At 41.3% G+C, this 17,870-nt stretch overlaps 1 protein-coding gene across 5 annotated transcripts in view; it reads right to left on the bottom strand.

The window, feature by feature from the left end:
* Nucleotides 1-17,870, bottom strand: part of LOC125459229 (embryonic protein UVS.2-like) — a 129,592-nt gene that overhangs the window by 83,042 nt on the left and 28,680 nt on the right. For 4 of the 5 annotated variants that reach the window (XM_059651857.1, XM_059651861.1, XM_059651860.1 and 1 more), the window contains one exon: nt 14,547-14,615. The exons of the other annotated variant lie outside the window; for it this stretch is intronic. In XM_059651857.1, the coding sequence (XP_059507840.1) occupies nt 14,547-14,615 (69 nt within the window). The remainder of the gene's footprint in view (nt 1-14,546; nt 14,616-17,870) is intronic. 5 annotated transcript variants of the gene reach the window in all.

Raw genomic sequence — 17,870 nt, 5'->3', positions numbered from 1 at the left:
AAAGTGCTTTCCTACATCCAAATCAGAACCATTCAAAATAGATGTCTGGTTACCCCAGTTTTAAAGGGCATTGTTACCAGCCTAGTCTTAAACAATATTCACTCTGGACTCTAACCGTTAAGGTTGTATAAGACCTCAGCGTGACTGAGAACCTAAACCGGGGAACCTTTACAGATTAAGGGTACGACTTCGGTTCTGGTCTCATATAAAAAAGCAGCTGGTTCTATTACTACTGATTGTAGTAAAAGACTATGGCCCAAGCCTGACACAGTAAAGTTGGTTGATAAAGAGTCACCTTGATTGGCTCAACATATTTTGATTAGAAAATGGCTGCCTGAGTAAAGTCCTAATTAAATATCTTGATGTTTTTCAGGAAGGTCTAGGGAGAATCAAAGGAGCCAAAGCCACCTTACATGTTGACCAGGAAGCAATTCCAGATTCTGTAAGATCTATCCAGTGCCATTTGCCTTACATGCAAAAAGTAGAAGCAGAAGTCAGAGGGTTGGAAAGCAAAGGAATTACCAAACCAATACAGTTTACAGAATGAGCAGCACCAGCTGCACTGACTGTGAAGCCCAACGGGTCAGTTCACCATTGTGGAAATATTAAACAAACGGTAAACTACTTCTCCAGCTAAACAAATATCCAATCCCACACATTGAGGACTTGTACGCAAAGCTGGTGGTGGCCGGGAGGGGCTATCCTTCATAAAGCTAGACAAAAGCCATGCGTACCTGCAACTGCAGTTAGATGAGAATTCCCAGAAGTATGCTTCAATTAAAACCCATTAGGTTTTGTACCAATGTATGAGACTGCCATTTGGGGTATCATCAGCCTGCACCATGTTTCAGTGGATGACAGAGAAGATTTTAGAAGAACTATCCCAGGTTTCCATTTATCTGGACGATGTACTAATAACAGGAAGATAAATAAAGGGCACTTAGAGATCTTTGACATATTCTTTAGACATTTCTCCAAAATGGGCAAATACCTTAGATGGGAAAAATGTGTATTCCAGGTAACCGAAGTGACCTACTTAGGCTACAGAGTCATCAAGACCAGGTTACACATGTTGGAAGATAAAGTGAGGGCAAATGAAGGCTCTCCGGCTCCCACGTCTGTACCAGAGCTTAGGATTTTCCTTGGATTGTTGAATTATTACAAATTCATACATTACCTGGCCTCCATCCTGGCATCCCTACATTTGCTATCGAAAGAGGGTCTGTCTTGAAAATAATCTTGTATCAAAGAAACAGCTATCATCATTTGAAGTGTTGACAAACTGTGGTTCCAAGAGACCTGTGCTAACACTGGATGCCTCCCAATACAAGATAATTTTGGCTCACAGATGGCCCAATGCACAGGAATGTACAATTGCGTATGCTTCCTTGAATTTGGCTGATGCAGAGCACAAATATGCCCAGGTACAGAAGTACAGTTTGGCGATCATCTTTGGTATTAGAAAGTTCCACCACTAACTGTATGGATGTAAATTTACAACAGTACAGGCCATAAAATATTACTAGGACTCCTCAAAGAGGACGAAGTCCTGCTGCCCATAGCTTCAGGTCAAATTATGGTGGTGGGCTCATTCTAAGTGCGTATCATTCCAAGTTGCAACGCCATCCAGGAGGCCAAATAGCAAACATGGACGCCTTGCGCTGCCTCCCACCAGTAAATACACCACCAACGGTGCCGCCATTGTAAGAGTTCATTCTGGTTTTAAAAATTAAACTGGATGCAGATATAGCTGCACTGGTGGGCCAGTGCCCAGAGTGCCAACAAGGACAAAAATTACCAACAGCCACTTCCAGACATTGCCGGGAATGACTGGGTAATCCCTGGATTTGGTTAAACATTGACTGTGCCAGCCCATTCATGGGCTCAATGCTTTCAGTCATTTTCAGTGTGTGCGCGCGCGTGTGCGTGGAGATGCTGTGGTGCAAAAATGGCATATGGAACACCAATGCCAGATACAAGACTCTTCTGAACGAGAGAGACAGTTTACTTCAGGGAACAAAGTTTGGTGCCGAAACCACAGAAATGGCCCTGCATGGGGAACAGGCATGGTCAACACGGGGTTAGGTCCCATGATATACAAACTTCAGGTAAGTGAGGCAGTCCTGCAAGCACATGGATCACAGGAAAGCTGCAAACTGTCAAACACAGCAGGAACAAAACACAGCCAGTTCCAGCCGGAAAGGATGTCGGAACCCGTGAGTTCTCCCTCTCCATCTGTCAAAGAAACCATGGGGTCTGAGAAGGCAGATATCATAGTCTCAAAGGACTTAGAGAACTTGAATTTCTTCCCAGACAGTCCGGGCACAAGAGGTGGGCTACAGACCCGTACGCGCTGCCTACATTTGAGGCTGAACTGGATGAACCAAACCCTGTGTGAAAACAGCCCAGGACAGACTACAAGAAAAAGATCAGGCCTATATCTCCAGACTTAGATGGGGAGGAATGTAGTGATTGTAACAAGGTCAGCAGGTGGACCTCATAGAATATGAGTTCCCTGTTTGGAGCTGTTAACCTGGTCCAATCAGAGATCCCTGGCTGGCAGATTTCAACAGGAATGTCAGAGAGGTCTGTTCAGTCTGAGAGGTAGCATTAAGGAAGCTAGATTAATGTCAAGTACTACGCACACGTAAATAAAGGGTCACGTGGTGATAGGATACTGACCTCTGTGGAGTTATTTTATAGGCGTCAGCAGTTGGAAGCTGTTGGCGTTGGTTATAAAATAATTAATAGGTGAGCATTTGGAAAACATTGGCATGGTTGTCCAGAGTCAGCATGGATTTATGAAATGGAAAACTTGTTTGACAAATCTACTGAAAATATTTGAGGATGTGACTAGTAGAGTTGATGGGTAAAGGTGGATGTGACTAGTAGAGTTGATGGGTAAGGGGGGGGGGGGGGGAAATGGCAGAAGAAGGGAGAGCCAGTGGTTTATTTGAACTTTCAGAAGGCTTTCAAGAAATTCTCATTTAAGAGATTAGCGTGTAAAACAAAAAAGTGTGTAGGATTGGAAATAGTGTATTGAGTCTGGCTCACAGACAGGAAACAAAGAGCAGGAATAAATAGTATCAGAGATAATGGGAACTGCAGATGCTGGAGATTCCAAGATAATAAAATGTGAGGCTGGATGAACACAGCAGGCCAAGCAGCATCTCAGGAGCGCCCGAAACGTCAGCTTTTGTGCTCCTGAGATGCTGCTTGGCCTGCTGTGTTCATCCAGCCTCACATTTTATTAGCAGGAATAAATGAGTCTTTTTTCCAAATGGCAAGCTGTGACTAGTGGAGTATGACAGGGATCAGTGCTAGGACCCAGACATTCACATGACAGAACTAAATGTAATATCACCAAATTTGCAAATAATAACTGGGTGAGAGGGTGAGTTGTGAGAAAGATGCAGAGATGTTTCAGTGCAATACGAACAAGCTAAGTCAATGGGCAAATGCATGGCAGGGGCAGTATAAAGTGGATAAATGTGAGGTTATTCACTTTGGTGGCAAAAATATGAAGGCAGATTATCCAAAAGACTATAAATTGAGAGAGGCGAAAGTGTAACAAGACCTGGCTATCTTTGTACACCAGCCTCTGAAGGTAAGCGTGTAAGTACTGGGGCAGTAAAGAAGGCAAATGCTACGCTGGCCTTTGTAGTGAAACAATTCAAGTATAGAGGCAAGGATGCCTTGCTGCAATTATTCAGAGCCGTGGTCAGAGACCACACCTGGAACGGAGCATGTGGTTTTAGATTCTTTATTTGAGGATATATGTGCTTTCAGGGCAGCAAGTACAGCACTGGTTGAAACGATTAAGATTGCTTTTGCTGGAGTTTGGAAGAATTAGAGGAGAGCTCATAGAAACTAGAAAATTCCAGCAGGACTGGACAGGGTAGGTGCCAGTAGGGTGTTCCAAAGACCAGGGGAGTCCAGAAGCAAGGGTCATAGTCTCAGGATCTGGGATGAACCATATAGGACCATTGGGGAAAAATTTCTTCATCCAGAGTGGTAAGCTGTGGAATTCATTACCACAGAAAGCAGTTGAGGCTAAAATATTGTATTATTTCAAGGAGTTAGATGTAAAGGGATCAAAAGATATGGGGGAAAAGCATGAGCAGGCTAATGAGTTGGATGATCAGCCATGATCATAATGAATGGTGAAGCAGGCTCCAGGGGCCGAATCACATACACCTGCTGTTTTCTATGACCATATGTAAATCAGCCACAAGTCAAAAGGTTCTTTATCAGTTACTCCCACTACAGAACAGTGCCCCATTCTATCAAGATCCACGACGATCCACATGGACATTGTGGAGCAATACCCATATCTTGACAGTCTTCACTCAGTGAAGACAGGCACTGATGATGAAATTAATCATTGTAACTCCAGCATGCCAGTGAAGCCACTGGCATTGTGAGGAACAGAGTGCTTGATGACAAAGATCTCAAACCCAACACCAAACTCATGGTCAACTGAGCAGCAGTGTTACAAGCCCTTCTGTATGCATCGGAGATGTGGACTATGTGCATCAAACACTTCAAACCACTCCAGAAAAATAACCAGTGATGCCTCCATGAAGTCCTGCAAATCCAATGGCAGGATAGGCACTCGATCCAGCATCAGTGTTCTCTCAGGTCACATATCTCCAACATACAGGCACGACCTATGATCAACAGGCTGTATTTTCCACATGCTGACAACTTCCAAAACAAGTTCAGTACTCTGGGCTTTGTCATGGTAGCCGTTACCATAAGGGCAGATGTAGTAGTTCAGGAAGGTCCTCAAAGCTGACCTGAAAAAAATACAATAACTCTATCTACAGTAACTGCCTATAGTTTAAGGAACTTCAACTCAGGGTTAATGAGTCCAAACTTCAGACACTGAAATGCATTGGGGGGCACAAAGTTGCTCTATGTTTTGCTCCAAAAGGCGACCACATTCTTCTAACATGATACTTCAGAATTTGTCTGTGGCCGGAATAAGGTTATGATAATGAGTGAGGCAGATGTAGAGATCCATAAGATAGCGTTGTAAGAGCCTTAATCTTTGCACTTGTCTAATATATTTCATGATGAGATGTATGGATAAAAACGGTGACTGCAGGGATGATGAGTAAACTGATTGCACCACCATATTATATGTGGCAATTCAAGTGAGGGAGAATAATAAGGCATGTTCTAACAGTAAGAAGCAGTGTTGATAAGGGCTCAAGATTAAGGTAATCCCCGTGGGGCTGCAGAAGGATTACAGAGCAGGAGAGGAAGCATCCAGCTGCAAGAATACAAATGATATACAGACATTCACCAGTTTGTGAATAAGGTCCATTCTGGAGTCCATTTGCGAGTTGATTTGTATGCAAGTTGGAACACAATGCAGAACACTATAAAAGAGCGGCTCATAAGTACAGGAAATGTTTGAATGTCGGATCTTTAAAATTCCACCTCAAATGAGGTCATGTGCATTAAGTATGAGCATTCATGAGTTAGAAGTGTATATATATCAGAGACCCCCTGTAAGCAGGACTAAGAGTTTTCACTGATAGCATATGAGTAACCAGAAAAACAGAATAAAGAAAAATGAAGGTAATAACCTTTTGGCATGCATCTTCATGAGACTGAATGTGCCAGCCTGGGAGCAGAGATAGCAAGAACTACGGATACTAGAGTCAGAGACAATACAGTATGGAGCTGGAGAACACAGCAGGTCAGGACTGGAGAACGCAGTCCTCAGCTGCTGAGTTGTGGTGATAACAGTTCTTCTGTACACCATGGCTTTTAATGACTTGTAGAGACCTCATCTTTTTCTTTATCATCAAACACTTGCAGGCAAAGCTTGTGGAAGACTGAACTGATGCAACCAATCTGGCATTGGATTTCCTTGTCAATGGTGGAAAAATTTTGAGAGAAGTAGGTTGACATAGTATGAGAATTGCACAGCAATTTGAAGAGATTTTCAATCAACACATGAAAAGTTGAACATCTGACTCTCCAGCTGCGGGCTACACATGTTTCTTATACAAACAACTAATGAAATCTATGAATAGCTTGCAACTCTGGTGCAGCATGGGTAACAGCAATGCAGTCAACCTCAAACCAATAATCAAAATGCACAGGAGTGCCAAAAGAATCTGCCACCAAAAATCTCAAAATGTCTGAGGAAAATTTATGCATAGACTAACCAAAGAAATTAGTCCCATAAACAGAATGCTCTTCCAATCACATGACTTTTTCCATTGTTTGGTGGGGAGTAGCTCAAAGGTGGGAGAGAAAAAATGTGTTTCGAGAATCAATAGGCAGTTACTAAATTGAGTGAAAATAGTGAGCAAGTTCTTGCGGAGTAACCTCTGTTTAAGGCAGGAATCGAGGGCACCATTAGTTGAGGTCTCGATGGGGGGGGGGGGGTTACTTTGATTGAAGGCAGCATACATCTTTTATCAATAAGAAGTTCTGATGAAGGTTCACTGCACTTGAAATGCTAACTTTGTTTCTCTCTCTACAGATGGTATCTAAGTTTCTCCAGTACTTTCTGTTTTTGTAATCAGGAGTCTTTTGCCCAATCCAGGAGCTCAGTCTTGTGCGGCGAGGTGGGGTCCATTACCAGGAGTGGATGGGCAAGGGTGGTGGAGAGAGGTGGTGATGGTTGTAGAGTTGTGGGGAGAAGAGGTGGTTGCAAGATGGCTTTGAAAAGGGAAGGAGGCCAATGAAGGTTGAAAGGAAGATGGAGACTACAATGATGTGGTGGAGCAAGGTTGCAAGAGGGTTACTGGGTTTTGGACAAAGACGTTGCAAAGGATCAGAAGGGAGGGGAGAGAGGATTCAATGGAGACAGAACAGGTTTAAACCTGTCAACGAATGAATACTCAGCTAATTGGAATCCAAAAAATACTCTACATCTCTCAGGTAATGAATTCCTTCTAAATGAACGTGCAATCTCTTGCTTAAGGCACCCTATGTTCAGGAGCACTTGTAGGTGGAAAGAATGTAGTGGATCTTATTATCATGAACCCTTTGTCAGCTGTTATACTTAAATTTGAAATTGAGATCAAGGATGCAGTAACAAGGATAGTAAATGTCTAATTAAAACGCGCCAATTTTGCACGTCTTTAATGGAAATACATTAGCTATCACCCCATCATGTGCAGAAGGGATGTTTAGGGTGATGACTTGTTTATGTAGAAACATGTTAACTATTCTGAAAAAAAATACTTGTTGTTAACTTATGCCTGCTGTCTTGTAACAATTTAAATACTGTCATATCTGGGAAATTAAGGTTTTTTCCCTGTGTTGTAATTTGAAGCATTAATGGAGAGGTATTATTAAGGATATTGATGAATTCTTCCAGTTCTGCTTCTGTGCAAGTACAAATATCCTATTTGTTAACATAAATCAGGAAGGTACTGTTACTACGTGACGGTATTACCTAATAAATGAGTTACTGAGAATGAAAAAGTAGCTCCCAATAACCAAAATGAGCAGATGAACAAAGAAAAGTCAGTTCGTCCCTTACCTACCCAAAAACATGACAACTTGGCATATCCCTTTTGGAGAAGTAATACTTATGTAGTACACCGGGGAACCTCACCTAAGGACTGGTCACAACAATTTTTACATCCACATTCAACGCTAAAAAATAGAATAACTGTGTTAAATCTACTGTTATTCACAATACTTTTGATTTTACTTAGTTCTAAGATTAATAACACTAACCTTTTAAGAAACTTACTGTAATTTGATTTGAAAATATATGGCACATAAATAATCATATTTGAGGAAGGCCATAAGCAACTATTGTGACCCCCCGAACAACTTATCCCAAGGTGCTCCCGGTAATCTCCACCGATAATGTTCTCTGAGGCACTGGTATTTACTATAAAGGAAGAAAATGAAAATGTTAAACAAAAATCTAATGCTATTGTTTGGAAGACTGAACTGAAAATGGTTCAAGTGAAAGTTCTGTTTGAAATCAATGCTGTATTTTCGTATTTGTACACTACAGTGCTTAAATTTAATTACCTTTACCATTATGTACTTAAGACATTTTTAAAAAAACTTGAACGAATTCAGAATTATTTCACGTCCTATCCATACTCACTGTGCCAAGATCCTTCAGGATCTTGCATGTTCCAGTCAGTGAGCTGCAGAGCCTAGTCTCTCCCATCTTTCAGACAGCAACTCACACATTCCAGGTATCAATTTAGTCAACCTTGAGAAACTACTTCCAACACATTCACGTCCTTCCTTAAATGTGAAGATTAATACTGTACACACTACTCCGGATGTAGTCTCAGCAGCACCCTGAAATACTGGATAATAGCCGCCCCCACACCACCCCCCCCAATCTTTTGTATATGTGCCTTAAAGTAAATAATTCCATTAACCTTTCTAACGTCTTGTTATGCTTGCATACTAACTTGTGATTCATTTATTCAGGAGCCCATATCGCTCTGCATCTCAGAGTGCTATAATCGCCCACTATCTAAACAACGTGCTTTATTTTTGTTCCTTTTGCCAACAAAGACAAATTGAAGTTTTCCCAAATTACACTCCATTTGCCAGCTCAAAGAAATTCAATAAATTGCTTAAACAGGATTTCTCTGAGAAAATAATGCCCAACTTGAAATTCTCTGAATGCTGTTTGATTGAAGATATTAGAAGCTACCTAACCATTGTTTCCTGCTTTCCATCTCCCCGTGTTTTGAAAATTGTAGTTACATTTGCTATTTTCCAAACCAAAGTCTCAACTTCTTGGCAGTTTTTGATGTCACTGATCGTTCTACCCTGCTCGGATGCTTTGTCTCTATCATCTACTTGGGAAGACACTTAACTGGAAGCTACAGAAGGGCCACTTGTAGTCAGATTATCACCACATGGCAAATCTTCTTACTTTCCCATCAATAAAACTCTGGTGTCCCTCAAGCGTCGATCCTTGCCCTCTTCTGTTTCTGACAGTCTAAGTGCCCCTTGCCAACATCATCTGAAAATTCATCAGATGCCACATGTACGCTACCACACCAGCATCTTGAAATTGCCACAGTACAAGGTGAGAAGAAATTTCCTCCAGCGAAATATTGGAAAGGCCAAAACCAGTATAGCATAGTCGATCCATGCAACTTTGTTTCTGTCTCCGTTAACTGTCGGAGGCTGTATTAAATTGTTTAATCCCGAAAGGATTTCTTGGTCACATAGCTATAGCATCATTAACCATTTACCGTTACCTGCCTCTGGCCCTGCCTCAGCATACCTCTGTCACCTCTAGATTTGGCTATTCAAATGTTGTCCACGTAGCCTCCTGTCTTCAACCCTTCAAAACTCATCCAGAACTCTACTTCCAGTATCCTAAAGTTTCCATGTCATGCACAACCATTACCTTTGCCTTCACTGTCCCACACTAGCTCCTGTTTCAATTTTAACATTGTCATCCTTATTTTACACAAATTTATACATTTACTGAGTTATTCCCATAACTGATGCTCTAATGAGAAAGGTTTCCTTTTAGCAAGATGATTCAATTCATACGGTTTTCAGACGGTTGCTGTGTTGAATTTTATCAGTCTTTTCAGTCAAAATTCAGTCCCTTATCTAACCTCCTCCGCTCTTCAAACATCAAAAGGTATATATGTTTCTTTATAACTCTGCCATTGATGGCCATGTCTTCAGATGCTGACAATGTATAAGATCTTGTTTTCCTTCCCTGAACAGTTTTTTGTGTCTCTCTTTTCCCTCCGATAATCTTTAGAATTCTTCATGTTTGAACTTTCCTTGCCACCTGGTCTAATATCCTTTCATGGGATAGTATTGCTATGATTGCCATTGTAACTGGTTTTTTTTAAAATCAAACTTCCAGTTAATAGTGGAATGGATAACATAAGATTTTACAGTTTGAGATAGTCAATATAGCAAATAGAAAGCACTGTTGCTTAGAATCCCTACAGTGTGGCAACAGGCCCTTCGGCCCAACAAGTCCACACCAAACCTCAGAGCATCCCACCCAGACCCATTCCCCTATAACCCACCTAATCTATACCTCCCTGAATACTACGGGCAATTTGGCATGGCCAACTCATCTACCCTGCACATCTTTGGACAGGAAACCCACGCAGACAGAGGGAGAAATTGCAAACTCCACACACAGTCACCCGAAGGTGGAATCGAACCTGGGTTCCTGGTGCTGTAAGGCTGCAGTGCTAAGCACTGAGCCACCGTGCCACCATCAATCACTGCTGTTGCAGACAATTTATATACTGAGCTATTGAACAGAAAATCTATTATTAAACTCTGAAACCCATTAACAGTACATGCTATATAGTGCTTCAAACAGGCATTCTGCTACCCACTCCAAGCATTTGTTTCCAATTTTTCTTTTTCTTTCCCAACCCTGTAACTTTTAAAAAGTGACAGTTCTCCTGGAGACTTCTCTCTCCGCCTAAAGGCAAGCAAGTTTTCTAGCCTCCTTTTACCTCCAATGAATACTGCTTTTCCAAACCAAATGTGAGCTCAACCTACATTTCTGCAGTGATCCTGAGAAATCTTCAGCCTCTGGCAGCTCTCCTCTTTTTCTTCTGGAATCTGGCAGACTAACCTCATCTGAAAGTCGTCAGGGTCACCTTAGAAAGTCTTCCATGCTTATGCTCCAGCTATGTAGTATTATAAAACAGATGGCCCTTGTACCCAAGGTGAGATGCTCATTAGCCATCTTTTATCTTGAAAATGACCAGTCTGGGCATTTTGTCGGGAGATGGTGGTGCATCGTCCAGAGACCCAGCCTAAGCTCAGGAGTTCAAATCCCACCACGACAACTACTAATAAATCTGGTGCATAAAATTTCTGATGATCAAACCATCCAGGAGGTTGCTGTCAGGCAGACGTCAGAACAGTTTCAATATCCCCTTTGGCCCAACTAGTCCTTGTCAACCATGTTCTCAAACCAAATTAGTCCCACATGCCTGCGTGTGGCCCATATCCCTCCAAACCTGTCCCATTCATGTACTTATCCAAACGTCTTTTATGCTGCAACTCTACTTGCATCCACTAAGGAGCAGATGCTGACAAACTATTGGGAGATAAATAATTGATTGTTGAATAGACATGGTGAATAAATAAACCACTGTTCTAAATGGTTTCATTACAGATTACTAAGCAAAGTGTGAGTGAGGATAGTGGAAGAGGTTACCATAAAGTGGCAGGAGGCAGAACAAAATTGGACAGCATTAAAAATGACACTGTCGTTGAAGACAGATATTCCTGGTAACTAGAGGGCAGTACGTTCAACATCAATAGTGGTTAATGTCTTAAAAAAGATAATCAGGGAACAAGTTAATAAGCACTTGAAGAGGTTTTAGTTAATTATGTTGAGCTAACACAAATTTGCACAAGGCTGATTACATTTGACTAATTTCAATGATTTTTTTTAACAAAGCAAAGAAGGTTAAGAAGGGAAACAAATGGGTTTGTCTATAGGGATATTAGGTAGACATTTGCCAAACAGCCACATGAAGACTGATTAAGAAAATTGAGGCTCATGGAAAAAAAGAGCAGTGTCAGCTTGGATAAAAGAAATTGGTTGAAGGAGAGAAAACAGCAAGTCATGAGTCAAGATTTTAGAATAATAGCAGCATTCCCACCGTCGCCCTAAAAGGTTTGCAGCAAAGCTGTCCTGCAGTTATTTATTGTTTAAAAGGGCATTAATTAACTCAGGGAAAGATTTCTGATCCCATCTCGGGAGGAGATCTCATGTCCAAAATCTGCCAGTTCTTCAAAGTAGCCACTAATTAATTAATAAATTGTTTAATAAACCTCAATTAGTCCAAGTATGAGCGCATCACCTGATGCCTCACATACCATAAGTAAAATTGCAAATGAGTCTGGGATCTGGGTGAGTGGTCCTGTGCATATATCCAACTTCATGACCACACCCTCCATGCAGCCCCACAGGCCTGTTATCACTCCCCTCACATCCACCTGTTTTCATCCTCTTCCCTGCCATCCAAGGAAAGATAGAATTTTATCTGTGGTAAATGGTTGTTTTTCACACTGCAAGATTGTAGACATGGGTTTTGAAAGGTCAGTGCTAGGACAAGTGCATCGTTTTAATATGAATAAATAACCTGGATATTGGAATGCACTAAGTTCCAATAATTGCTAATGAAACCAAACCTACAGGTGTGAAAAATGCAAGGATGATATAAATCTATTTCAACAGGATACAGGCACAATATCAGAATGGGCAGACAAGTGGGATCTAGAATTTAATACAGAAAATGAGAGATGTATTTGGACAGAAGGGGCAGGGAGGGACCACATAGACGTAATGGCATAGTTTTCAAGTATGCACCAACAGGACACAGGGATCTGGGGGCTCCTGTACACAGATTTTTGAAGGTGACAGGACTGATGCACGTAAAAATCCTAATCATAGTAAAAAGGGTTTAGAAGAGGCAAATTTCTTGAAATGTATTCACAGGAGCTTTTGATATCAACATATAAATGCTCCTGCAAGGGGCAGTGCAGTGCTGGACCCAATCCTAGGGAAGAAACCAGACAGATGTTCAAAGTGACAATATGGGGGCATTTTAGTGACAGTCCACAACCCCATCTTTAAGGAACAAAAACAGAAGTTGTTGGAAAAGCTCAGCAGGTCTGGCAGCATCTGTGAAGGAAAAAGTCAGAGTTAAAGTTTCGGGTCTGGTGACCCTTCCTTGGAACCCTTTCTGAGGAAGGGTCACCGGACCCGAAACTTTAACTCTGACATTTTTTTTCCACAGATACTGCCAGACCTGCTGAGCTTTTCCAGCAACTCCTGTTTTTGTTCCTGATTTACAGCATCTGCAGGTCTTTCAGTTTTTATTCCCATACTTTGTAAGATTGTTCTGGAACAGAACAAAGATGGTCTGCAAAACAAACTTTTTTGGATTGGGGAAGGCAGCTTTTATCAAATTAAGGCAGGATCTGGCCAAAGTAGACTGGGAGCAAATGCCAGAGGGTAAATTTTCAGTAGAACTGAGGTAGGAGTTTACACACTCTGACCGATTCAGGTAGTGGAAGCAGAAATCAATTATTTCAAAGGCAAATATGGAAATAAGGCTATGAGGAATGCAGCAGGGGAACTAGACCGAGTGAGAGATAGTAAGAACTGCAGATGCTGGAGTCAGAGATAACACAGTGTAAAGCTGGAGGAACACAGCAGGCCAGGCAGCAGAGGATTTCTTTCGAGTGCCACACGGACTCAATGACCCAAACAGCCTCCTTCTGTACAATTAATGCCACTATCAGTCGAGATAGGGCAGACTGAATTACTATATTATGTGAATCCTTTGTCAGCACAGATTTCACATAAGACCTCCATATCCTTTTCTCTGCAGCACCGATTTTTTGTGTGTGTATTCTTATGAATGCTTTATTAGTTTAACAAATGTAAACAAACATTACAAATTCCAAAGATTTGCCATAAATACATCTTTCTCCTTTAAACGCTCATTGCATTGTTTTGCAGAGCTATTCAACAGCTGATTTAGAAAACAGCTTCTGAATGGGAAATTAATAAGATTAAGCCTTTTTATTTGCAATTAATTGTGATTCCGGAGGACTTGACAAAATTGAACATTCATCATGTTGACATGACAGAATGCTCCACTGTCATCCATTACCACCATGGAAAATCAAATGCAAAGGGAGAAATGAATTATGAGCAAGGAATAAGAAAGAGAGTATAATCGAATTAAAGGACAAATTTTTCTCAAATAATTAATTAAAAACAAACCAGACACCAAACTAGAACTTGCACAGTTGGGCTCGATTCAAAACCTTCTTCTGCTGGATATTTGAAGTTCCAGTGATACACCATGGCTGGGACATTTTCAGGTTGACTGAGACTAACATGCCAGAACTGGAAGCAACTTTTGTTCAGTTCAGAGATTAGGTCTTTCCACTGATCAAGCTCCCTGACGATAGTGGAAAATCTACCTGTTGACAACAATTGCTATCACAATTCTCACCATTGCTCTAATTGCCAGGAGAAGCAGTAGCTTTTGGCAGCAAATGCACTAACCACAGCTAAAGATGACTGACTATGTAAAAGGACTTATGGGTGAACTCAGAACCTGTCACTTCTCCCCACAAATGTCTAACTAGGCACAGGACGCCTTACTACAGAGGATCTCCTGAGATCTTTCTGGTAAATCAGTAGGCTACCCTGCACAACTTCCTAAAGTCATGTGTTGCCAATTTAATTCCTGAGCCACTGGTAAACTGTCATTTATTCAGGGATGATGGATCTGTGTCAGCAATTTCCCAACTTCTAAATTAATTAGAGGTGATTTTGCCACTGCCAAGAGACTGATTCAGTCATTCATATGATTATTTGAGTCTGATCACCATTTTCCCACCATTTTAAGCTGCATTAAATCTAGGCTCAGGTTTGAAACATCTAGTTTCTCATCAGTTTGTAACCAGTGTCAATCGCTACATTAGATTATTGCCTGAAAACATCTAAATAAAGTTAGGAAGAACATTTATACAATACTATAAACCTGAAATTTTCTTACCCAGATCTTTATTGATTTCCATCATTATTGTAACTACATCACTGTAGTCCACAGATTCTCCAAAAACATCTGGAAAACAATAACAATTTGAAGTATTTTAGAAATTTCCCTGAATTTAAAACATTTCTACTTCCTTTTGATCCTCCAGTTATTAAATACCCTTGTGGATACCCAGATGTTGATTGAAGTACATTTCGATAACCTGATAAAGCCTGTCTATAATCCTCTTCCTCCCACTCCACCTGAATCACAAGAAGGGATGGATCAAAATGCAGAGGTGACGTTTCTTTGAATTTTCTTTCCCTTTTGAAGGTGGAACCTTTCTCCCATCAAAGGCTCCCTAGCACAAGATTAGAAACTTACTATTTTCAGTATTTTTCCAATTCTGAAGACGTGTTAGTGTTTAAGTATAATATTGACCTGACAAGAATGGTGAGGTAAATGACATTAAAATTGTTTTATCATTTGACATAATAAATGATAAATATGACTGTGCAAAGTGTATATATTAAAAACAATATCCTCAAGGATGATTCAAATTCACCTACAGAAAAGTGATATGAAAGTGAACTTCAATGGAATCATGATAATTTGTATAAAAGCAGCTGGTGAATAAAAAACATACTGAAGAAAAACAGTAGATTTTATTGCAGGATCAGACCACCAATGAGAGAACAGATGGGAAAAACACATCAGCTCTACAAGAGGCAGCCAATGCTTAAGTGCAATCAAGTGGCATTGAGACTCTTCACAGATAAAGTCCCTAGCTGCACCTAATCCCACTCCCAAAAGCTGACGAGAATGGTGGCTGCTGATGATATTGCATTGGGGCCTTCAACAAAGATCTTTGTTGAATGCAAAAGTACAGCTGAGCATTGATGGGACAGCAGCTGCAGGGAGGCGACTTTTGATAAGAGGTGGGTTACTTCCAAGAGTAAGGTGGAGTCACGCTCAGTGGACACCTCCCGTCCTGACCGTGGTTCTGCAATGTGACACTGTGTGCCTTTGTAAGAGGGATCCCTTTGGGGTGTTATTAGTAATAGGAGCATCCAACACAGAAAGATGCCCTTCAGCCACTTGTATCCATGCCAATCATAAAGCATCTATCTAGTCTTATTCCATTTCTCAGCACTTGGCCTTCAGCTTTGAATGTTGATATATTTCAAATGTTTATCTAAATAGTTCTTCACGTCATAGTTCCTGCTACCCCCAGGTGGAACTTTCTCCTTAAATCTCTTCTAAACCTTAAGTCCCTTACTTTAAATCCACACCTCCTGTAAATAACCCTTCAGTAAAGGAAAAGTTTATTCATATTGACCCTACCTAGGCTGCTCAATTTTGTAGAACTCTGAGGTCCTCCATCTCAGTCCTCTCTGCTTTCAGGAAAACAATCCGAGTTTATCGATTTTCTCTTCATAGTTCAAACACTCCAGCTTGAGCAACACCTCTTCTGCACATTCTCCAATACAAATGCATTACTCCTGCAGTGTGGCCGCCAGAACTGCACACAATATTCCATCTGTGGACTAATCAAAATCCTAAAATTGCCAGCGTAACATCCCAACTCTTGAATTCCTTACCTCAAATAATTAAGTCAAGTATCCTATATGCCTTCATAACCATCCTATCCACCTGTTCTGCTGTCTTTGAGGATTGATATACATGAATATCAAAGTCTCACTGACCCTCTGTACTAGCAAGGGGATCACCATTCATCATGTACTTTATTATACTCCTAAATTATATCTCTTCACATTCAGATTTAAACCCCATTTGCCCATCTTAACGGCCTGACTATATCTTGCTGCAGTATAAAACTTTTCTCCTCGCTATCTACTACTCAGCCAACTTTTGCATCATCTGCAAACTTTCAGATAAAACCTCATATATTCATGTTGATATCATTAACATTTACTACAAACAGAACAAATCTAGCACCAAATCCTGTTGTACACCATTGGAAATAGCCTCAAACAATCTTTAACCAGTATTCTTTGCCTCCTGCCACTAGGCAATTATGGATCTAATTTACCAAATTGTGCTTGATCCTAAGTGAAATAACTCCATAGAGGTCGGTATCCCATCACCAAGTCACCCTTTATTTATACAATAACAGTGCCTGACTTTAGTACTGCCTCTTCAGAGTCAGCTATCAGAATAGCAGTATCTCCTACACTACTCTTTATATGTCAGCCAGGGCCAATCCCATCTCACTGGACCAGATTAATGGCCCCAATCACTGATCTCATATTCTATGAGGTCCAGCTGGCTAACTCCGTTACAAATACTACATTTCCCCCTCTGAGTATAAGGACATAGGCCAGTCCTTTTTCTTGGAGAGCCTCCTGAGGCATTTTAGCACTGGGTCAGGTTCCTCTGACTCGGCACCCGAAACAGGTGGCATGTAACACACAGAAATTTCACTCTTCTTCAGGCAGCAAATGTGCCAAGGTGGCGACATCCATCATGTCCACTTCTGATACTGAGGACTCTTCAGTGCCTGATGGATAGGGCAAATCCATGGGTTCTGGCAGCCTGACTGTAACAAGGCGCAAGGCATGTTTTGCTCCAGCACCGTTTGTGAAGTCACGACTCTCAGATTGTCCATATACTTGTTCAGGACCATTGCACCTACACAAATTTAAATGCCACAGTTCCTGACCTCACATCAAACTATGCCTTTACACACGTGGGGCCATTTCCATGACTGTATATAGGAAATATACTAAATTTCACCCGTGTACCTGTATCTTGCTTGGCACAGTCCAAAGAGTCAACCAAATTTTTCAGATATGATCTCATCAGGGGGGCACAGTGGCTCAGTGGTTAGCATTGCAGGCTCACAGCACCAGGGACCCGGGTTCAATTCCAGCCTCGGGTAACTGTCTGTGCAGAGTTTGCACATTCTCCCTGTGTCTGCGTGGGTTTCCTCCGGGTGCTCCGGTTTCCTCCCACAGTCCAAAAGATGTGCAGGCTAGTTGGATCAGCCATGCTAAATTGCCCATAGTGTTCAGGGGTGTGTGGGTTATGGGGGGATGCTCCAAGGGGCGGTGTGGTCTTGCTGGGCCGAAGGCCCTGTTTCCACACGGTAGGGAATCTAATCTCATCCTGACAAAACCATTATTCTTGATTCACCTCTGTCTTTCCGAGTTGAAGTAAATTCCATTCCTCCAATTTTTTTTCCCCCAAAAAGTCCCATTTACTGATGTTAGACTGATTGGCATACAGCACCCTGGTTTATCCCCACCACCCTTCTTGAATGATGTTACCAATTAGTTATCTTCCAACCCTCTAATACCACTCATGCGTCCAGAAAGGATTTGA

Source organism: Stegostoma tigrinum, chromosome 17 (assembly GCF_030684315.1).
Source record: "Stegostoma tigrinum isolate sSteTig4 chromosome 17, sSteTig4.hap1, whole genome shotgun sequence".
In the NCBI taxonomy this organism is placed as follows: Eukaryota; Metazoa; Chordata; class Chondrichthyes; order Orectolobiformes; family Stegostomatidae; genus Stegostoma; species Stegostoma tigrinum.
This window is presented reverse-complemented; position numbering and strand designations above follow the sequence as displayed.